The following is a 19221-nucleotide window of genomic DNA, read 5'->3' on the forward strand; positions in this document are numbered from 1 at the left end:
CATGTAATTCTGCCATCATTCTGCTCAAACTATACGATCATCAAGATCATGTCCATTACTATGTATGGTGTCTTATTTGATAGGAGACTGTCCACAGTCTGGTAAATCAATACTAACTGCCAATATGGCTAAGTGTGTTTTTAGTTTGGAGGTTGAAAAGTGACCAGTGGCAAGCAGAATGAAATGTAGGCATGTAGTGGATGCATTACCTCACCAAACAAAGACTTTGTGCTTGTGGGTGGGAGATAGACAGAGCTGCAGAGAAAGTGGATGAGCTCTAAGCCTCTTATTTCCACTTCGACTAGGGATGGACAGGCTTATGAAACTGGCTTTAAAACATTCAACTTACACCCGCAAGATCAGAGGCTTAGAATTGTGCCTTGCCACGAGAGGAGAGTGTTTTCCCCCTTTTTCCCTTTTCCATTTTTTTTTTTTTACCTGCCTCAACCATGAATCTCACTCCTTGTCTGTCACAATGGTGGTGACTATTTAAGCCGCAGGCAAATGTGCCATCACCCGGGTGCATGTATGTCATATCACATCTAGACCCTCCCACCCCCCCCGACCCACCCAACCGCCACCGCGTCCTGCTCTCTCTCTCCCCCCCTCCTCTCTCAATCTCGAGATCCGCTGCTTTGGTTTGGACGGGGGAAATCCTTAACTGAATTGCGTCATAAATACGTCAATAAACTCTCATTCACTGACGATCAGGTACCACGGTAGCCGCCATATTCGCATCTATGGCAGGGTAGCGGTGCTTTTCGGCGGCGAGCGTATGGTCCAGTCATCAGCATCAACTGTTCCCCGCACCGACCCCCCATCCTGATCCCATCCCCGCAGCCGCACAGCTTGCGTCTGATCATCAAAGCACAACAGCCGGACTTCCACAGAGGGGAAGCCATGCAACGTGGAGTGGGGGTCTAGGTGGACTATGATGCCTTAGACTTTGAGAGGAATCTTGGCACAAGATGGAGGTAAACAGCGTTAGTAGTGAGGTGAGTAGACAAACGCGTGTTTTGCTTATTAATTTCGCTTATCGATGTTTTGGTGTGTGCTGTCTCGTTGAGTTAGCCTGCTCCAGGGTCGAGCTTAAACTCGCGTCACGACCTGCAGCGCACCGTGATGCATGCTAACACGCTAGCTAATGCTAACAGCTGGTTAGGTGTTTATTTTTGTTGCACTGTCCGGCTCTTGTTAGTTTGAAAACTGCCCGTGCGATGTTTTCCCCCCCAGTGGTCAATGTTCAGCAAAGAGGACGGGCTCTATTCGATGCCAAATGACCTCCTTTTGGCTTTTGTTGGTATTTACACTTCTCAAGAGGAGTTTGCTTCATAGCTAGCTTAGCGTGTGTAGCATTAGCACGTAGTTAGCCTGCTAGCTGACAGCTTGCAGGCTTGAAAGTTAGAGACAAGTTTCTTTATTGTTCAAGCCTAAACCGTCAAGCTAATGACGAGTTGAAACGTGTCTATTAGCAAATTACTCTGAAATGTCCACGATAAGGCAATATATCGTTTCGCTAACGTTGAATTTGTTCAAAGTTTAACTCTAGCCGGGTTACGTCCAGACGTCCACAGTCCTGAGGGCTGGCTTGTCACAGCACAAGTGACTTAGTGATGCAGTTATTAGCAATAACTTCTGTTTATAAACTACGTAGTAACTTCTGACTTGATAAAACAGTTCATCTACACAGCCGGTAGCAAAGATTTCAATTAGCAAAGTGGAGAAATGGTTACTTGACCACTTCACACAGGCTCAGATACAACAACATGGAGCTCTTACTGTAATGTAGACTAATGTATTAACCAAAGGATATTTGAGCACCTTCAGACATGCAGCGATACCTTTCTAATACTTCTCAAAATGTTGTCTTGTGACAACTGTGGAAGGGCTCAGTTTGCTGTCTTTGCATTGGACCCCATGGCGAGGTGTTTCTTGTTGTTGTTTTGTTTTTTTTAAATGTCTGTGGCTAAACCAATCTGCCATCCTAAACCTCTCCATCTCTGAGATTCTTTGCAGTCTTTCACACCTACAGTTCAAACTGTGTGTCTGACTGCCGTGACTGTTTTAAAGCCAGCAGAGAGCTGTTGCAACATACACTTCTGACCCGTCGAGCTGAACTCTTCTCCTGTTATAGTTTGGAGAATTATTAATATTTTTGCCTTTCTGTTTGAGGACCTCAGGTTGTGTGAGCGGCATGGTAATACTAAATCTAATATTACTCTTAATGTTGCTCTTTTTTAATGTGTTTTTTAATCTCTTGTTACAAAAAGCACTTTAATCTACTGCCCGCTGAATGCTACATGTTTGAAAGCCGTCAAGATAACAGAAGCAAAGAAGTTAACATCAAGCTTAACCACTTAAACTGGGCTTGTGGTGGTGCTGGCTGCTTAATCTACTGTGTTTAAGTTTTTGACTTTGAAGATGATGTTTAATCAAAGACTTTTATGCCAGTATCAGTAACTTGTGAGAGGATGTTGTGTATGGCTGTCAGACATCATTTCAAAAGGCTGTAAAAGGCTCGCCTGGTTGTGCAGCAAGTGTAGGCTGTTCTCTGTTACAAGCTGTGATGAGCCACAGTAAAGGTGGGAGTGAAAATATATGTGTGAATTATGACACAAGCAGTGGCCTGGCTTTGGCTTGCCTGGATGTCAATGCCTCACAGACGCACCAAGGCTAAGATTTTGACATTTTTCTGTGTTATGCCTCGCCTTGAAGTGTAGATCTTGACTGATTTGAATGTTTATGTCGTTAATGTTGTTATTGTATTGCTCTAAGATAATGGAAAGCGGTTTCTTGGCCTCTGTTCCGTGGATGTGCATGAGTGTATGTTGGTGGCTCCACCCACTGAGTGGGCTTGCGTAGCGCTATGACTCATCCCCCCTCTTCAGAGGCTTGATGGAATTCAACGCACACAAACACACTGGACTGAATACATCATGCAGGCTGAGCTTCAGCACAGAAGTGAAATATGCAGACCTGGATAATGTTAGTGGTCAGTTTATTGTCTGATTTATTTGAGATATCTGATATCCCTCAGCTGAGAATGTGATTACAGTGTTTGGCTATTTAAATAAACAGAAGAGAGCTGTAAGACATTGTCTTGAATATAACTGTGATTAGATTTTTTTTTTTTTAAAGGAAAAAAAAGAGCCTCTGTTAACATTTAAAGAAAACCTCTGGCCATCTCTATTAGCCTCAATCCTCAAAACAGCCAGACCCTGGTTAGTTCTCAAGAGGCTGAATGCTGACTGCAGCCCTAGCAAACATCAGCCTCCCAGAGCCGGTCAGACATGTTGTTTTTGCCATGGCTGGGGATTAAGCTAGAATGCTAATAATGAGGGGCTTTATAGGGACAGGATGAGAGCTCGACAGCTGGACGGGTTTGAAGTATGGACTCCATACTGTTTGACAACAAACAGAGCTTCAGTTGGAGAAGTGAAAACTCGCTGTTATTGCATGTGACTCATCAATTTCATCTGTTGAATCTTCCATCATACATGTGGGCGTGCAGCAGCTGCAGTCATGGTCCTGCTCAGCTGAAAACAAGGATGAACAAGCTTTGTTGAAGTCTTAACTGTTGCTGACTTCTCTGATGAAATTTCTGGTTCTGATCTGCAGGTCAATGGACATCAGATCATGGACGAGCCCATGGAGGAGGGAGAATCTTACTCGCACTGTGTAAGTAGTAATGATTGGCTTGAGTGCTTGGCGTGTGTGTATGTGTTCATTTAGGATGACACACGTGCTGTACTGTGTGGCTGTCTCATACTGATACCGTTTGTGTAGGATGACGGGACATATAAGGAGATTCCTATCACCCACCATGTGAAAGAGGGCTGTGAAAAAGCGGATCCTTCTCAGTTTGAACTGCTCAAAGTCCTCGGCCAGGGCTCTTTTGGCAAGGTGAGGAAAACACAGCAAACACCAACCTAGTGTTTCCATCAGTGCGCTTGTAGGCGTTTGTATCTTTCTAAAATTTCTCTCGCTCTCTCAGGTATTTCTTGTCAGGAAGATTGTGGGTCCAGATGCTGGTCAGTTATATGCAATGAAAGTTCTAAAAAAGGCATCTTTGAAAGGTGATGCAACTTTGTTTTTTTTAATTGACACGACCACAGCGTCACTATGTTCTATCCCTGGCCTGAAAGTTGTCTCTTACACTGTCCTTTTGCTGTTTTGTCTCTCCAGTCAGGGACAGAGTTCGCACTAAAATGGAAAGAGACATTTTAGTGGAAGTAAATCATCCCTTCATAGTGAAATTGCACTACGGTAAGAGAAACACTAGTATTTGAAGTTGTATGCAGATGACTATATTCAGTCATGCAGAATGAATCCCACTTGAGGTTCAGTTCAAGATTTGATCTTCATGCATATGGTCATGTTCCAATCACACAAATGTAATTGTGTATATGTTATTACATAGTTATTGAACAGGGTTTAGCCCCAGTCTTTACATGTACCACCTTGTAGGCCAAACATGTTAAAGGTTTTAGCTTGTGGTTAAATAATTTGCTTCCTTGTCTTGCCAGCCTTTCAGACAGAAGGGAAACTGTATTTAATACTGGACTTTCTCAGGGGAGGGGATGTATTCACTCGCTTATCCAAAGAGGTAAGCTGACATCTTGTTATACTTTAAATTTATTTGCACCTTTTTCTAGTACTTTGTTTGTTTTATTTTCTGAAAAGAAAAGTACTGCATGTTTTCTTCAAAGAATTTAATGATTTTATTTTTTTTATTTTTTTACCTCAAGTGTTTTAAAGCATATTTGTGAAAATCAAAACTAACATATGCATCAAAGCTTGTTTATAAACCCTCAGGAATAGTTCAGATGACAGCTACAAATGGAACAGGTGCAAATTTTGCATGCAAGAATATTTTATTTATTTTATAAGTGCATAAGTACAGCCAAGTAATTTGTCTCTCCTTTTCTGTGTTTGCTTTTTATTCAAAATGTGACTTAAATTCCTCATGGAAACAAGAGTGCTTCTCTTGGAATCCTTATTCGCTTTTGGATCATCAGTGGCTTGTCAGTTAGAGGCTCAGATCAGCTCTTTTCAAATGCTTTCAGGGAACTCAGACAATGTGTGATTGTTCTCCAGACAAACCTTGTGTTGAAAGCTTGTCTCAGAACCAAAGCGATAGCTGCTGGCAATGTCAAATCAACAGCTTGCTGAATCTTGTAACCTATTTGAAATGCTGATATTGTGACAATAACATTACTCTGTTTTCTCTGTTTGTGGTAACTGAAGCCTAATACTGAAGTTGTGTTTTTTTCCTTTGCTGCTGAATTTCTCTCCTCTTCTGAGTTCAGAGAGTAAATTTGTCCAGTTCTTATCAGGTTATGTTTACAGAGGAAGATGTGAAATTCTACCTTGCAGAGCTGGCCCTGGCCCTCGACCACCTGCACAACCTGGGCATAGTTTACAGAGATCTCAAGCCAGAGAAGTATGAACCCTAGACCTCACCTCCACCTTTTGACCTTTCACACTCTAAGCCAGCACCACACCCACATCAACCCCACCAACACAGAAAATACCAGTGCAGCTGAGCTGTAGTTTGCTTTTGGTTCATTACAAGCATGTGTGCCCTCAAGTACAAAACCACTGGTGATGTTTGACTTGATGGCCACAGCCATCATCGAAACGCCAGTGTCCTCTGATTTACTGATAAGAACAGTAGAAAAGCTGGTAGAGAGGCATTATTCACTAATAATAATCAGCATTTAAAATTGAAAATGTTTCTATTTGTGACTTTTTTGATTTTGAAAACATTTTTTAAGACATATATACAGTGGCCTATTTTACCACGTAGTGGCTTATTGAAATGAATGTGAACTGTATTTGTGCAGTTTTTTTAAGACATACAAGTTAAATTCTCATACTTTTTATATGGATTCTGGTCTAAGATAATTCACATGTTACTTACTGTATATACTGTATGGTTAAGACATAGATATAAAGAAGATATCAAGAGAAATTGAATCGTTTTTCAACAAATGGAAACTGACAGGATGTTCCAAACCAATTTCCATAAATTATTGTTTCTTTCTCCAGTGTTGGAGTCAAAGCTCAAGTGGTTTGTTTTAGTGTTGTTTTAGCCTTTCACTGTTCTTATAACAGGAAGTAAACGCCACCGCTTACACCTTATCCTACCTGTGCCTGCCAAGCCACATGGGCTGATAACCTCACTATGCATTTACACACACAGTCGTATCAGCTACCGTATCTCATTGTTCACATTCGTCCACCTAAATGAGTCTTTGACCAAACTAAGTGGCCCAGTGTGGCTTTGAATCAAGTGCTCTCATCTGTCAAACCTCCACAACTGCAGCATAGCGTTTACACAAAATCAAATCTGAGCATTTATTCAATTGGGAAACGAAGGCATGAGATGATTTGACATACTGCCTCTATAACATTGCTGCTCACCTCTGTGGAACAACCTCTTTGTGTCTTTCAGCATCTTACTTGATGAAGCTGGACACATAAAGTTAACAGGTAGGTTTTTAATTAATTCATGCCGATTCACACATGAACTGTCTGACATTTTTTAAGCACAGCTCTTTCTTAAGCATAACAGAAGAGGTTAATGTAGTTCATAACCTGTAATTAACTGCCTTATATTAAATGTGTATTCTTGACTTTAGATAATAGATTCATGACCGCTTTTTTTTGTCCTAGGCCTGACTTTCCTCAGTAGCTATTTTTAGGTTTCTTTAAAAGAATAATTCTTCTGGATAGCAATTACTGGATTACTATTACTGTATCTCACCACTTTGCTTTGCATTGCTGTTGTCAAGATTTTGGCTTGAGCAAAGAGTCAGTAGATGCTGATAAGAAGGCATATTCCTTCTGTGGTACGGTGGAGTATATGGCCCCTGAGGTGGTCAACAGGAGAGGACACACACAGAGTGCAGACTGGTGGTCTCTGGGAGTACTTATGGTACAGGAGTTCAAACAAATATAAACACACACTGCTTTATCACTACTGCCTCAACATTAATACAAAGTAATTAGAAAACAGCCGTGTTGATTATGGTCCTTTTCTTCCGCTGCACATTAACAGTTTGAGATGCTAACGGGGACATTACCATTCCAAGGGAAGGACCGTAATGAGACCATGAACATGATTCTCAAGTGAGTCATTATGTACTGCATGATTAAGGCACTTGGAGCATGACAGAAGTCTTAATATGTACATTAAGTGGTGATTGCTGTCATCCATATTGACCTTTGTGTCTTTTCTCCCTGCAGAGCTAAGTTGGGAATGCCCCAGTTCCTCAGTTTGGAAGCCCAGAGTTTGCTGCGAATGCTGTTTAAACGCAACCCTGCTAACAGACTAGGTGAGGTGCATCACAGCCGCGTGTGTGTCTGAGTGTGTAGACCTGTTGCAATGAAAGAAAATGAGGTGCGCCGATCCTCACATCGTACTACTCGCTAAGCTTGAGCTTGTTAACATGTTGGCATCCACTTAAATCACACGCTGAACACCAGCGAGAGGAGAATGTGTGAATGTGTTGATCCTCTGAAAACAATGAAGACGAGCGTGCCAGGTTAACTGAACCAGAGTGGTCTGTGTCTATAGGGGCCGGGCCCGATGGAGTGGAGGAGATCAAACGCCACGCTTTCTTTTCCACCATCGACTGGAATGTGAGGACACACACACATATACACACACGCACACACCTCCCTCTCATTTCTCACAGATTCACACATACACATAAATGTAACTCTCCCAGCTTCTGTCGAGGATTCACACCTTGCAAACGGTTGGCTTGGTGACCACTGGCCATCAGTCTTGGCCACGCCAGCTATGTGTGTGCTGGTGCGAGTGTGTATGTGCTTGTGTGTGTTATGTGTGTGTGTGTGTGTGTGTGTGTGTGTGTGTGCGCCTGGGCAGAGGGCCAGTTCTCACTGTGTGTGCACTAATAGCCCTGTGTGAGTGTTTAGGAACCAGCAGGATGCTATTGGCTGGACCGAGCTGTAGAGAGATTGGAGGGGGTTAATCTAGGAGGGGTCTTGGCTTCTCTTACACATAAGTTCACACACTTTAAACAGCCTTTGGTGGGGTTTGCTCGCTAATACGTGTACCTTGATTTACTTCAGAAACTGTTCAGGAGAGAGCTCCAGCCCCCATTCAAGCCTGCGGCAGGAAAACCAGATGACACGTTCTGCTTCGACCCAGAGTTCACCGCTAAAACACCTAAAGGTAAATCGACACCTACACAAACACACACATGTTCTGTTCACATGCTTTTCAGCTTGAAAGCAACAGGCGCTCCTGCAGCCATGGAAACTGCAACTGAGCCCTGACTACAATTCCAAAATTTTGTGGGTGTTTGTTTGTTCATCTGTCTATATTATGAATTATCTTTGTATATTTAGACTCCCCAGGTATCCCACCCAGCGCTAACGCCCACCAGCTCTTCAAAGGTTTCAGTTTTGTTGCTCCAACCCCTATGGATGAGAACAAGAGCTCCCCACTGCTTAGCATACTCCCTATAGTTCAGGTGAGCTCACATTATCTATACTTTGTATGTGCCCTCTCTCACAATTAAAACAGGTTAATACAGTAGTTATTACCACGTTAGCGTAGGTGAGGATAACCCATATTTTTCTCTATATCTTTCGTATCAACCTTAGTCATTAGACATAATGTAAATAATCATTGAATTTTTTCTCTAATTGTTGAAATACTTTTGTTATTTAGATGATACTGATTACAATTGTAGAGTTTTACTCATCATTTAAAGTGAGTTAACATTGTAGTCGGCACATTTGTAAATGCGACTGAAGAAGGATCACAATATTGTAATTGTAATAATCCATTTAGCGCTTTTCTAGCGGTGTTGATTGAAACACTTCCCCTCTGAGTCGATACATCACAAAGAAGAATCAGTAGATTTCTTTCCAACTTGATATTCACAGATTCACCACAAACTTAAAAGTGTAGCTTTTATACAGACTAAAGGTTTGGGCCAAAATAACCGGACACCACACACTCTGTCCTCTACAAACCCTTAATACAGATGTACACTTGCGTTACAACTAGCTTTTTTGTTGTGTTGCAGTGAGTAAATAGTAAGCCAGATTTGTTATGACAGATAAATAGCTGAATATCTATTAACATTATTGCTGAAATGCCTCTATGGTATATTTGTGTACAAGCTGACGTACAACACACTCGGCCGACCAGGATTGCTGTGGTGCGTGTGGTCAGAAACGTGACGTCACATGGAAATAATACTGAGAGATGGTGGGAGGAGGACAGAGGCCTGTGGCTTCAGTGGAAAACATTGTCATTTATTTTGTGAATGTAAAAGTAACAGTCTCGTTGTTTGCAGATGCACGGGGGCTCAGCCAAGTTCTCTGATCTGTACGAGCTGCAGGAGGACATAGGAGTTGGCTCTTACTCCATTTGTAAACGCTGTGTACACAGAGTCTCTGCCATGGACTATGCTGTGAAGGTAACTAGACTGTAATTACTGGTTTAATTGATTATAACTCTAAATTAAAACCCCCTTAGTATCCAGTGTCAGCGCATCAACAACAATGTTAAGCCAGCAGTTTGTTTTTTAATCTGATACCACAACTCAGTTAACGCAACAACCTGCTTCACACATACAGTTAGCACCTGCACCACCATGCAGTCCTCTTTTAAAGACCCTGTAAATGTATGATGTGTGATTGCAGTGTTTTTCTTATGGTTAAAAAAAAACTGTGCTTTGATAACTGAAAACTCAATCTTCAGTTTTGATTACCCTCAGTGTCAGATGTTGACTGAAATGGTCAGCGTCCTTGTTTAGGGTCCGAAGCACCAAGTAAATTTAATCTGAGCCTGATTTTGAGAATCCCAATCGTAGACTTCAATGTTGATGTAACCTGTTTATAAGTTGGAAACTGGTAATTAGACAGAACACTATGAGATGATGACGGCATATGTGCCTTGCTCAAAAACACAGGAGATAAGGAATGGGCAAACATATCTCTCTAACCATTATACATATTATGTATATTGGAAATGTTGTGTCAAATCTTTGCATTCAGACCATTGTGTGTGGATTACACCCTTTCTTTTATTCAAATGAAACATTTGCCGTGAAAGTTGAGCTGTAAAATGCTTTATAAGCACCAATGAATTTCATATTTTTGGGAAACTGAATAACTAATTGTATTAAATTTGATGATTGTATGGAGAATGTGTTATTTTCACACACTGCTGTCGGCTGAATGTGGGCACATATATACAGTAGCAGGTTCTGTGTTGGAGCTGCTAAAATAAGTGCTTCTGTTGTACAGGATTAGTGATACAAGCGCACCAGGAGAGGGCAGCACAAGTTCAGCGTCAGAACCCAGATTCTTCAAATTCTTCTCAAAACTTTGTTGCTTCAGTGATTTTTTTTTAATGTAGCTGACATAGTCTGTATTTTTAATTACAGATTGTCTTGTTTCCTTTAACATTACCTATTTTAATCTGTGTCTCCACATTATGCAACAGATTATCGACAAAAGTAAGAGGGACCCCTCTGAAGAGATCGAAATCCTGATGCGATACGGACAGCATCCCAACATCATCACTCTGAAAGACGTCAGTAAGATTTATGAGACCTTTTCAAATCAGTAAGGTTTTTAAGGAGTTTGTCAACATGCTGACAGGTTGTGTGTGTGTGTCAGGTTTATGATGAGGGCAGGTACGTTTACGTGGTAACCGAGCTGATGAAGGGAGGAGAGCTGCTGGATAAGATCCTCAGGCAGAAGTTTTTCTCAGAGAGAGAGGCCAGTGCTGTGCTCTACACCATCACCAAGACTGTTGACTACCTCCACTGCCAAGGGGTGAGGATGCACTTCTGCACATGTACAAGTATGAGTGAAATTCAAAGAAGCCTTTGCTTAATATTTTCTTCTCCTTCTCCACAGGTGGTACACCGAGACCTGAAGCCCAGTAACATCCTGTATATGGATGACTCGGGGAATCCTGACTCTATCAGGATCTGTGACTTTGGATTCGCCAAGCAGCTTCGGGGAGGCAATGGCCTCCTCCTCACCCCCTGTTACACGGCCAATTTTGTGGCACCAGAGGTGAGAGAGGAAAGGATAGAGAGATAGAAACAAAAGGAAGAGGGAACGTAAAGATATGTAGCAGGAGAAAGGATGAGTCCCTAATGCTGCTTCTTTCTCTCTTTGTGTGTGTCCAGGTACTAATGCGTCAAGGTTATGATGCCGCCTGTGATATATGGAGTCTTGGAGTTCTACTGTATACAATGCTGGCAGGGTAAGATTGCACTCAGGAGCAATACTTCAGCTTAAATGTGGGCGGAAAATATTAATCACGAAGTGCCCAGACCTCTCAGTCTGATGCGTTGTAAAGATGGAGTTGAAAATCGGCATTGTATATTAGTGTTCTTGTTGCTTCCTTCTCTTACGGTGTTAGTGTTATTATGGATTACTGTGTTCCAAGTGTTTTTATACGTGCACAGAGTAAATATAAAGCAGTGAGTTTTTTTGTTTTTTTTTCACCCTCCTTCTCCCACCACAATCTCTAATGGATGTGTTCATGAATATGATTGATGTGATGTGACTATGTGTTTCTCTAACCTCTCCTTCTTCCTTCCTCCCTGTCAGGTACACACCGTTTGCTAATGGGCCAAACGACACACCGGAGGAGATCCTGCTCCGAATAGGTTCTGGAAAGTTCTCTCTGACGGGTGGCAACTGGGATACTGTATCAGACACCTCAAAGGTACACACAATGATGATGTGGCCTCGCTGGTTGTGTGTGCTTGAAGCAAGTTTTGGAAGTCTAATACTGAAACTGATTATTTTTCCTGTTTATATGTCCGTAAAACACCATGTAAACTTAATTTTGGATGGAGAACAGATGACTGAAGTCACTATTTTTCTTTACCTGTATTTGTGATAACATGTCACGAGTTTGTCTTTTAATGAAAGGTTAGCCAGCCCTGTGTAAGGTGCCACATTAAAGGGATAGTTCAACATTTTGGCAAATTAGCCCGTTGCCATAATCCCTATAGCCATAGCAGTAGGTTCATTACCTTTAATTGTCGGTGTGAGCTATTTTTAGAGCAGCGGAGCAGAGCCGCGAGCTGCTCAGACCTACTCTACAGAGGCTCATGGGATTTCTTTCCCTCATCAAACTCATGAAAATAGAAAAAATAGCCCGCACAACCTCGTTTTTGCTCCAGAATATTTTACTGACACAACGTTTCGGGCTCTCAGCCCGTGCGGGCTATTTTTTCTATTTTCTACTGTCCATTTGGCCCAGCACCCCAAGCAAGGGATGTGCGTATATTTTCACTATTTTCCTCATCAAACTCATCAAATACACAATCCAACAACTCCAAAACGCTCTTGTGGACAAGTTGTGACCTGCACATTCACCTCGTAACGTTCCGTTATTATCTCATAGCGTGGTGAATGTGCAGGTCACAACTTGTCCACAAGAAAGTTGTTGAATTGTGTATTTGATGAGTTTGATGAGGGAAACCAAGAAATCCCATGAGCCTCCGTAGCTCTGAGCAGCTCGCCACTCTGCTCTGCCGTTCTAAAAATAGCTTGAACTGACAAATAAAGGTAACAAACCTACTCCTAAAACTATAGGGATTATGGCAATGGGCCAATTTGCCAAAATGTTGAACTATCCCTTTAAATGACCCTTGTATAGCATATTAGTTGACTGTAGGGGATCATGTCTGATTGTGACTGACGATGAGTGGATGTGTCTTGTATGATCCAGGACCTGCTGTCCCATATGCTCCACGTGGACCCTCACCAGCGATACACGGCGGAGCAGGTCCTAAAGCATTCCTGGATCACCTGCAGAGACTCGCTCCCACACTTTCAGCTCACACGTCATGATGCACCGCACCTCGTCAAGGTGAGTGTACATCCTGTTGACAAGACAGACAAGAGACGAGCAGAACCCCTTTGTTACCGTGTGAGGGAAGGTTAGTGGCACCTTGATGCACGTGCTGGCCTCGAGCGCAATGACACTTACGCAGCGTCTCTAAGCACAGAGGAACACAATCCCTTAACACCAGAAGAGGGTCAAAAGGCTTTTACCTGATGTCATAGCCCTGCAGTGTCTGCAGTGACTCACCCACTTGAATTGTCAGCTATTACCAAGACTAGATCCAACACAGAAGATGAGCCCTTTTCTTCTCTCTTATCCTCCTTGACCTGTTCAGACGCTTCCTTCAGATCAAACTCATGAAGTTATTCATTTCACCATAGAAAGATGAGTACCTAGTACCCTCCCAGTTCAAGTAGTTAAAGTAATGAGAACACTGTTACTAAGCAACCAACAACAAAAGGGATGCTGAACTGTTCTTTTTTAGAAAGGTGAATCATCTTTGTTTGTGTGCGTGTTGTTTTTATTTGTGTTATATTCCAACATGCAAAGAAAGGAGTTATGAACAAAACTTGACATCGTAAATGAACAAACTTTAAATGATGCCGATATAAAAACATCAGTATACATCACAAATGAACTGGAAACTGCAGTCTGGTTGTCCTCAGCTCCTGCTGCATGACACCAAAGCAGTCGCACCTGACTAGTTCAGCCACATCACGTCCAAGAGTTGTATCGCAGTCAGCTATTTTCAGCCCCCCTCAAGAGAGAGGGGTTCTGTGGGCAGCATCGTTAGCGGGCCGCTCGTACCACCAAAGCTGACCTCTCTTTATCTGTGGGAGGAGCAGCTGTATACAGAGGCACTCTCAAAGGGCTGAACCCCTCGTGAGTCATACAGAGAGAGGTCAGCCACCCCACACAGGAAACCGCTTCTATCTTTAATCCTGTTCTTTCAGACACAACCCAAAGCCTGTGATCATAGGTGAAGGTTGGGACAGAGATCAATAGTAAATTGAGAGGTTTGGTAGTTGGTACATGGATCATTTACCTCTTCACCACCTTAAAAACCAGAGAGTCTTCTGCCTCTGTGCCATTGTATAGATCTTTCCCTGTACACGCAGAGATGTTAATTCATGCACTGTAACAGATGGGGCAGACGCCAGCGATAGAAACAGCGTTTTATCAGTTGCACTGGGCTCGCTACAAAGCGAGAAGAAGCTTGATTGTTCAAGGAAAAGATTCAGCAAGAGATTAGAAAATATCTTGGCCCGCATCATGTTTTCCTCAAAGGTTTTCCCTGCAGTGAATAACCTGTTCCACCTCACCCACACTCCCCTCTGATATTTCTGAGGTCTGGCAGCAAAAGGTAGATCACTGTCAAGGCTATGTAACAATTTTAATGCCTGTGTTGTGACATCGCACGTCACTGAAGGATAGGATGGCCCATGGTCAGGAACAGTCAGCTCAGTTCTGACACCTAAGAGAAGCTCTATTGATGACTGCGGGTTTATTAAAACATTTTCAGCATCGACTAAGATGGATGGTTCAGTCGACTCGGATTGTTACAATAAACTTTACTTTTCCATCAGCACGACATTAACTAGATTATTTTTCCACTCCTCAGTCCCAATTTTAGTGTTGATGAGTGTCGACTCACTCTTAGTCATGAACCCTCTGCTGTCAGCAGTCTATTCCTGCTCTTCTCCCACATGTGAGTCAAGGCCTGACAAATGGTTTATATTGAAGTGCCCCCTCCGGACACCTCTGCTGTTGTTGTGAGGTGTTATTTGTTCACATGTGGCGTCGTTGTGAGTCTCTTCCTGGAACTCTCATCAATACGACGCCTTTTGTGCCAAGACTTCTGCTAAATGTCAAGCCTGTATTTTGGACATTAGTGTCTTTTTTGTAAGACAGGGAAGAGATGACGGAGGAAGGAAGCGAGGGGAGAGAGATGCTGTGATTACACGACCAGTCTCTAAAGCCCCACACCATCGAGCTGCCTCTAAAGCTTGTATCAAATTAATTGTAACTGAACCTCTTTTAAGTCGACGGCCTGCACTATTGCTTCCAGTCATCGCTTGAAAGTTAAATTATGTAAGAAATGTTTCTACTTTTTAAGTTGGATCCGTGCTCGTTCAAAGCCCTTCACCATGATGAGTCCTAACGCTGCTCCCACTCTACAATTTTTAAAAGAAATAAAGCATGACGTGTTTCACATTCATCTCTACATAAGTGGGTGGTTCTCGCATAAACAAATGAAATATAAAACAGTGTTGAATGAGCTGGACTTTGAAGTTACCCACCCAGAATCTGTTTAACCCATCAAGTCGAACTGGAATAATGAGTTAATTAAATGGTCAATCAACAGAATTTCTGCTGTAGATAAATTGTTGAGTCATTTTCAAGTCAGTGCTGAATATCCTCTGTTCACAGCCTCTCAGATATGGATTAAAGATGACTGTACTGCTTTTTGTTTTTGTTCATATATTTAGGTTTTTTATAAACATAGAGATTTGAATATGTCACCTGGGGCTCTGGAAAAACCTGATTGACAGTTTCATTTCTTTCTTCTATTTAAATGAGCAAATAATCATAAAATAGTTTGACAATGAAATTAATTGTCAGTTGCACCACATATTTGCTCAATAGAATGAGTAGATCCGTTTCCCACTAACTAGTCATGTCAACAAGTTGTCTTGAATATTTCTGAAGATCTTCCATCTGTTAACCTGCAAGAACTTGTCGGTAGTTCCTATATTAAGTCGTAGGATTAAAAAGGGACAGAGATACACAACATAACCCTGGAATAGGGGACCTAAGTGTTTTGTTATTGGTAATATGATGAAAAGTTAAATCCAAGTATCCATCTTGTCTTTGTTTCTCAGGGTGCCATGGCGGCCACCTATTCAGCGCTGAGCCAGAAGACAAGTCAGCCGGTGTTGGAGCCCGTGGCAGCGTCCAGTCTAGCACAGAGACGCAGCATGAAGAAACTCACATCAACAGACATGTAGACACACACACAGACACACACCCTCCAGTTTGGACCTCACTCTGTCGGACTCTCATACGCAAACGCAGATACACACACACACATACACAGACCGAAGTCCTGGCCAGTCAGACCTACTGTCTCCCTTTTTAACCTATTTATTTGACACAACCGACATATGCACTCACACACTGGACGAGGTTGCATTGTAAAGAAGTCAGCTGAAGAGGAAGAGGGGAAAATCACATATCTGTTACTGCTGGGGAGACAGACTTGTATTTATTTCCACAGCTTTCATTATGCACTTGCCCTCCTCGCCTTTCATTCTTTCTTCCTCGTGTGGGGAAGAAACCGCACCAGCTGATGTTCTCCTTCACTGTGATTGGCTGATTCAAAGCTGCTTCGGTAAACTGTGCCCCCCCCCACTGCTCTTCATCTGCGCTCTGCCATCCTCCTCCTCTTCCTCAGTTCTCTCCTTCCCTCGTTTGCTTTTGCTCTTAATTTCTTCTCTTCAAAGTGAAGTTTCAGTTTATGTGTGAGAGTGTCGGCACGATGATATTTTGACGGAGGGACACGTTAAGACTGTTTGCTCTCTTGAAAATACACATGACTCTTGGTTGTGGCCAATTAAAATGTCCCTCCGGCTCCATATCATCTGCCAGCACTTTTAGTAACATAAATGCATGTGTGGACACAACCTGTATTTCTTTTCCCTCAAAATTCACCGTCTGACTCATGTTACTTTGTGATGCTAACAGTGTATCAAAAAGAGGTAAAATAAGCTGCAGCTGGACAGAAGATGTCTAGAGTTCGAAGGTGAAACAATGTGGTAACGATAACAGAAATTCTAGTTTGCAAAAAATATATAAAATATATATATATATAATATATATATATATAATGAAGATTATGAAGATGAAGAGCATGTGGGGGAGCTGTGGGGATTTCTCTGGGGGGGACGGGACGTACCCTGTCAAACCAGAGAGGCTGAATATATATATATATTAAAAAGATTTCCATGGATATCTCTTCAAAAAGACATTGTGGAAATTGTATGATATTGTATTTATTTCATTTGATTTTTAAGATTCTATTTTTCTTTCAAGTTCTGTATATATTGACATTAAAGATCATTATTGACATGCGCTGATGGTCATCTAAGCTGGTTTGTTCTACCAATGTCATGATTCACATTTCACAATCAATTAAAAAAGGAAATTTAAGAGAATAATTACAATCTGAGCACCTGATCCTAAAGATGAATTATGTAACATCATCATAACCCCATGCTGCAGGGTGTAGGATGATGGGGTGGAGTATCTTTATTTTACTTTCTGAAAGGGAAAACTGACAGCGTATCAGTGGCACAAGTTAGATAAGAGTTTTTACAGTTGAGTGGTCACAGCTGTTAGAGTTAAGAAGATGAAACGACTCTTATTGCAGCCACATCCAAAGTGATTCTGCCTCCCTTTGTTTCCTCCCCTTACAAAGCCAGAGGACATGCAGGGCCCGACAGCAACCACTAGGTGGTAACACTGCCATTGCTCAAGAAGTTCCATGGTGGGTGAACACACAGCGTCCCTCTGTGGGTCTGTGTCCTGCCCTTATGTAAATGATCAGTCTCGCCTGCTTCCATTTTGTCTGTCCAACCCCCCACTCCCCTGAGAATATGAGCTGCTCTAACCAGTGGTGTGTAAAGAGGAGTGTGAGTGTGTGTGTGTGTGTGTGTGTGTCAGAGCTGTCATGACCAGACAGCAGAGGATGGAGATCTAGGCAAGGAAAAGCAGATGGATTGAGGCACGAGGACTGCTCCCATCAACACACACACACACACACACAGAAACACAACACACACACTCTGTGGCCTATGGACCAGCTGTTGTCCTTTTTTTCTGTAACTGTCTGAGCTGCCTCCTCGTCCTCCTCATCCTCATCCTCTCTCTCTCTCTCCTGGATTAGATGCATTTTGCAGTCAGCCTGGGAGCCGAGAGGTAAACACTGGGGCTAATTGCTTTGACATACTGCTCTTTGTTTTGGCCTCCTGGTGCTAATCAACCACTCGGCTAATAAGTCTGCCTGGCAAGGAAAACACAACTGTGTTTGGGCTGGGAGGAAGTGGAACGGGATAGGGTTCTGTCACGTCGACTCGCACTCCAAAAAAAGAAAGTGTTGCAGTCATATTTGCGGTGCACGTTTGCTCGTCATGCAGAGTTCCCGTGGTGCTGCTGTGGCTGGGTAGCGCCCCGCTCAGGTGTGAATCTATTTATCCTCATTAACAAGCCTCTCCCCAAAGTCAGCCAATTAACACGGTGCTCCTAATGAAGCCATTAGCTGTCAGATGAGGTAGAGACAGGGCTTGTCATCGGCCCACTGCGTGAGAGTGTGTGTGTGTGTGCGTGCGCGTGCGTGCGTGCGTGTGTGTGTATCCACTCTTGCTGCTAATAAAAGCAAGAGAATTAATGGAGTGAGCGTGTGTGATAATGAGTTAATGTGGAACAAGCAGGACAAGCAGTGATCAGCCCTCTGTCTCAAATGAAGATATCAGACACAGTGATTTACTCTCTCAGTGCCATAAACAGGCCTCTCTCCTCTAACATATACCACTAATTCCTGTGTGTGTGTGTGTGTGTGTGTGTGTGTGTGTGTGTGTGTGTAGCAGACATTGCTGGCAGGGACAGAAGACAAAAGCTTCTCTTTAAAAACAGAGCATGCTACTTGGCCCTGTGGTTTTGGAGATGAGACCTTTTAAACTGCACCTGTGCAGCCATGTATGTATGTAAATATGACCTCCTAACATCACATCTAAAGTTTGCCGCCTCAAAAATGACAAACTGCGCGTGTCACCCGGTGCCCGCGTGCTCCTTAATGGAGCTATCACACTGCACAACCTTAATATGGTTTTAATTGTCAAAGTAATTGCAAGGACATGAATGGCACAGCCTCGGCAGCGAGGAACAATAAGATCTCAGAGGCAGCTGTTCTACTGACACCATTTTCACTTCATTCTTTGTCAGAGGCTGAATGTATAAAAGTGGAGATAGCAGGTTTCTGAGAGGCTGCTGCACTCATCTGAGGAGGTGTAAGAATAAGAATTAAAAAAAAAAAAATCTGAATTATAAAACAAAATTTAATTTCACCAGTGGCAACAAGGAACTGCACTCTATTTCTTTATTCTTGATTATTCTTATATACTCATGCTTGGATGTATGCCTCACATCAACCCAACCCCCCACCCTCCAAACTGCACCGAAGCTGGCCAGCCCTGTCAGGGGATGCCAGAACTGAGGATGTGAAATTGATTTTAGGTTACGCAGTTAATCGTATTGCAGATTCTTCCGTCTTCCCTCTTTTTCAGCAATCCCTCCCA

The 19221-nt window shown here is 42.6% G+C and overlaps 1 protein-coding gene across 3 annotated transcripts; it reads left to right on the forward strand.

Annotated features, from left to right (window-relative positions):
- Positions 1–617: 617 nt before the first annotated feature.
- rps6kal (ribosomal protein S6 kinase a, like) lies at positions 618–17000 on the forward strand. 3 transcript variants are annotated; one of them, XM_085788413.1, is made up of 23 exons: positions 2766–2989; positions 3521–3525; positions 3619–3678; positions 3787–3903; positions 3995–4076; positions 4186–4266; positions 4527–4606; positions 5310–5443; positions 6458–6495; positions 6798–6940; positions 7064–7134; positions 7252–7340; positions 7583–7647; positions 8104–8206; positions 8383–8507; positions 9342–9464; positions 10496–10585; positions 10672–10830; positions 10915–11076; positions 11193–11269; positions 11620–11737; positions 12752–12892; positions 15751–16850. In XM_085788413.1, the coding sequence occupies exons 1-23, from the start codon at positions 2896–2898 to the stop codon at positions 15874–15876; spliced, it is 2283 nt and encodes a 760-aa protein (XP_085644539.1). In that variant the 5' UTR covers positions 2766–2895; the 3' UTR covers positions 15877–16850. The 3 variants fall into 3 exon arrangements, with proteins under 3 accessions (XP_085644538.1, XP_085644537.1, XP_085644539.1); XM_085788412.1 differs by lacking the exons at positions 2766–2989; positions 3521–3525 and adding an exon at positions 618–995 and having other exon boundaries at positions 5337–5443; positions 15751–17000; XM_085788411.1 differs by lacking the exons at positions 2766–2989; positions 3521–3525 and adding an exon at positions 626–995 and having other exon boundaries at positions 15751–17000.
- Positions 17001–19221: the final 2221 nt, after the last annotated feature.

This window comes from Trachurus japonicus, chromosome 10, assembly GCF_045865225.1.
Source record: "Trachurus japonicus isolate A0001 chromosome 10, Traja_1.0".
NCBI classification, from domain to species: Eukaryota; Metazoa; Chordata; class Actinopteri; order Carangiformes; family Carangidae; genus Trachurus; species Trachurus japonicus.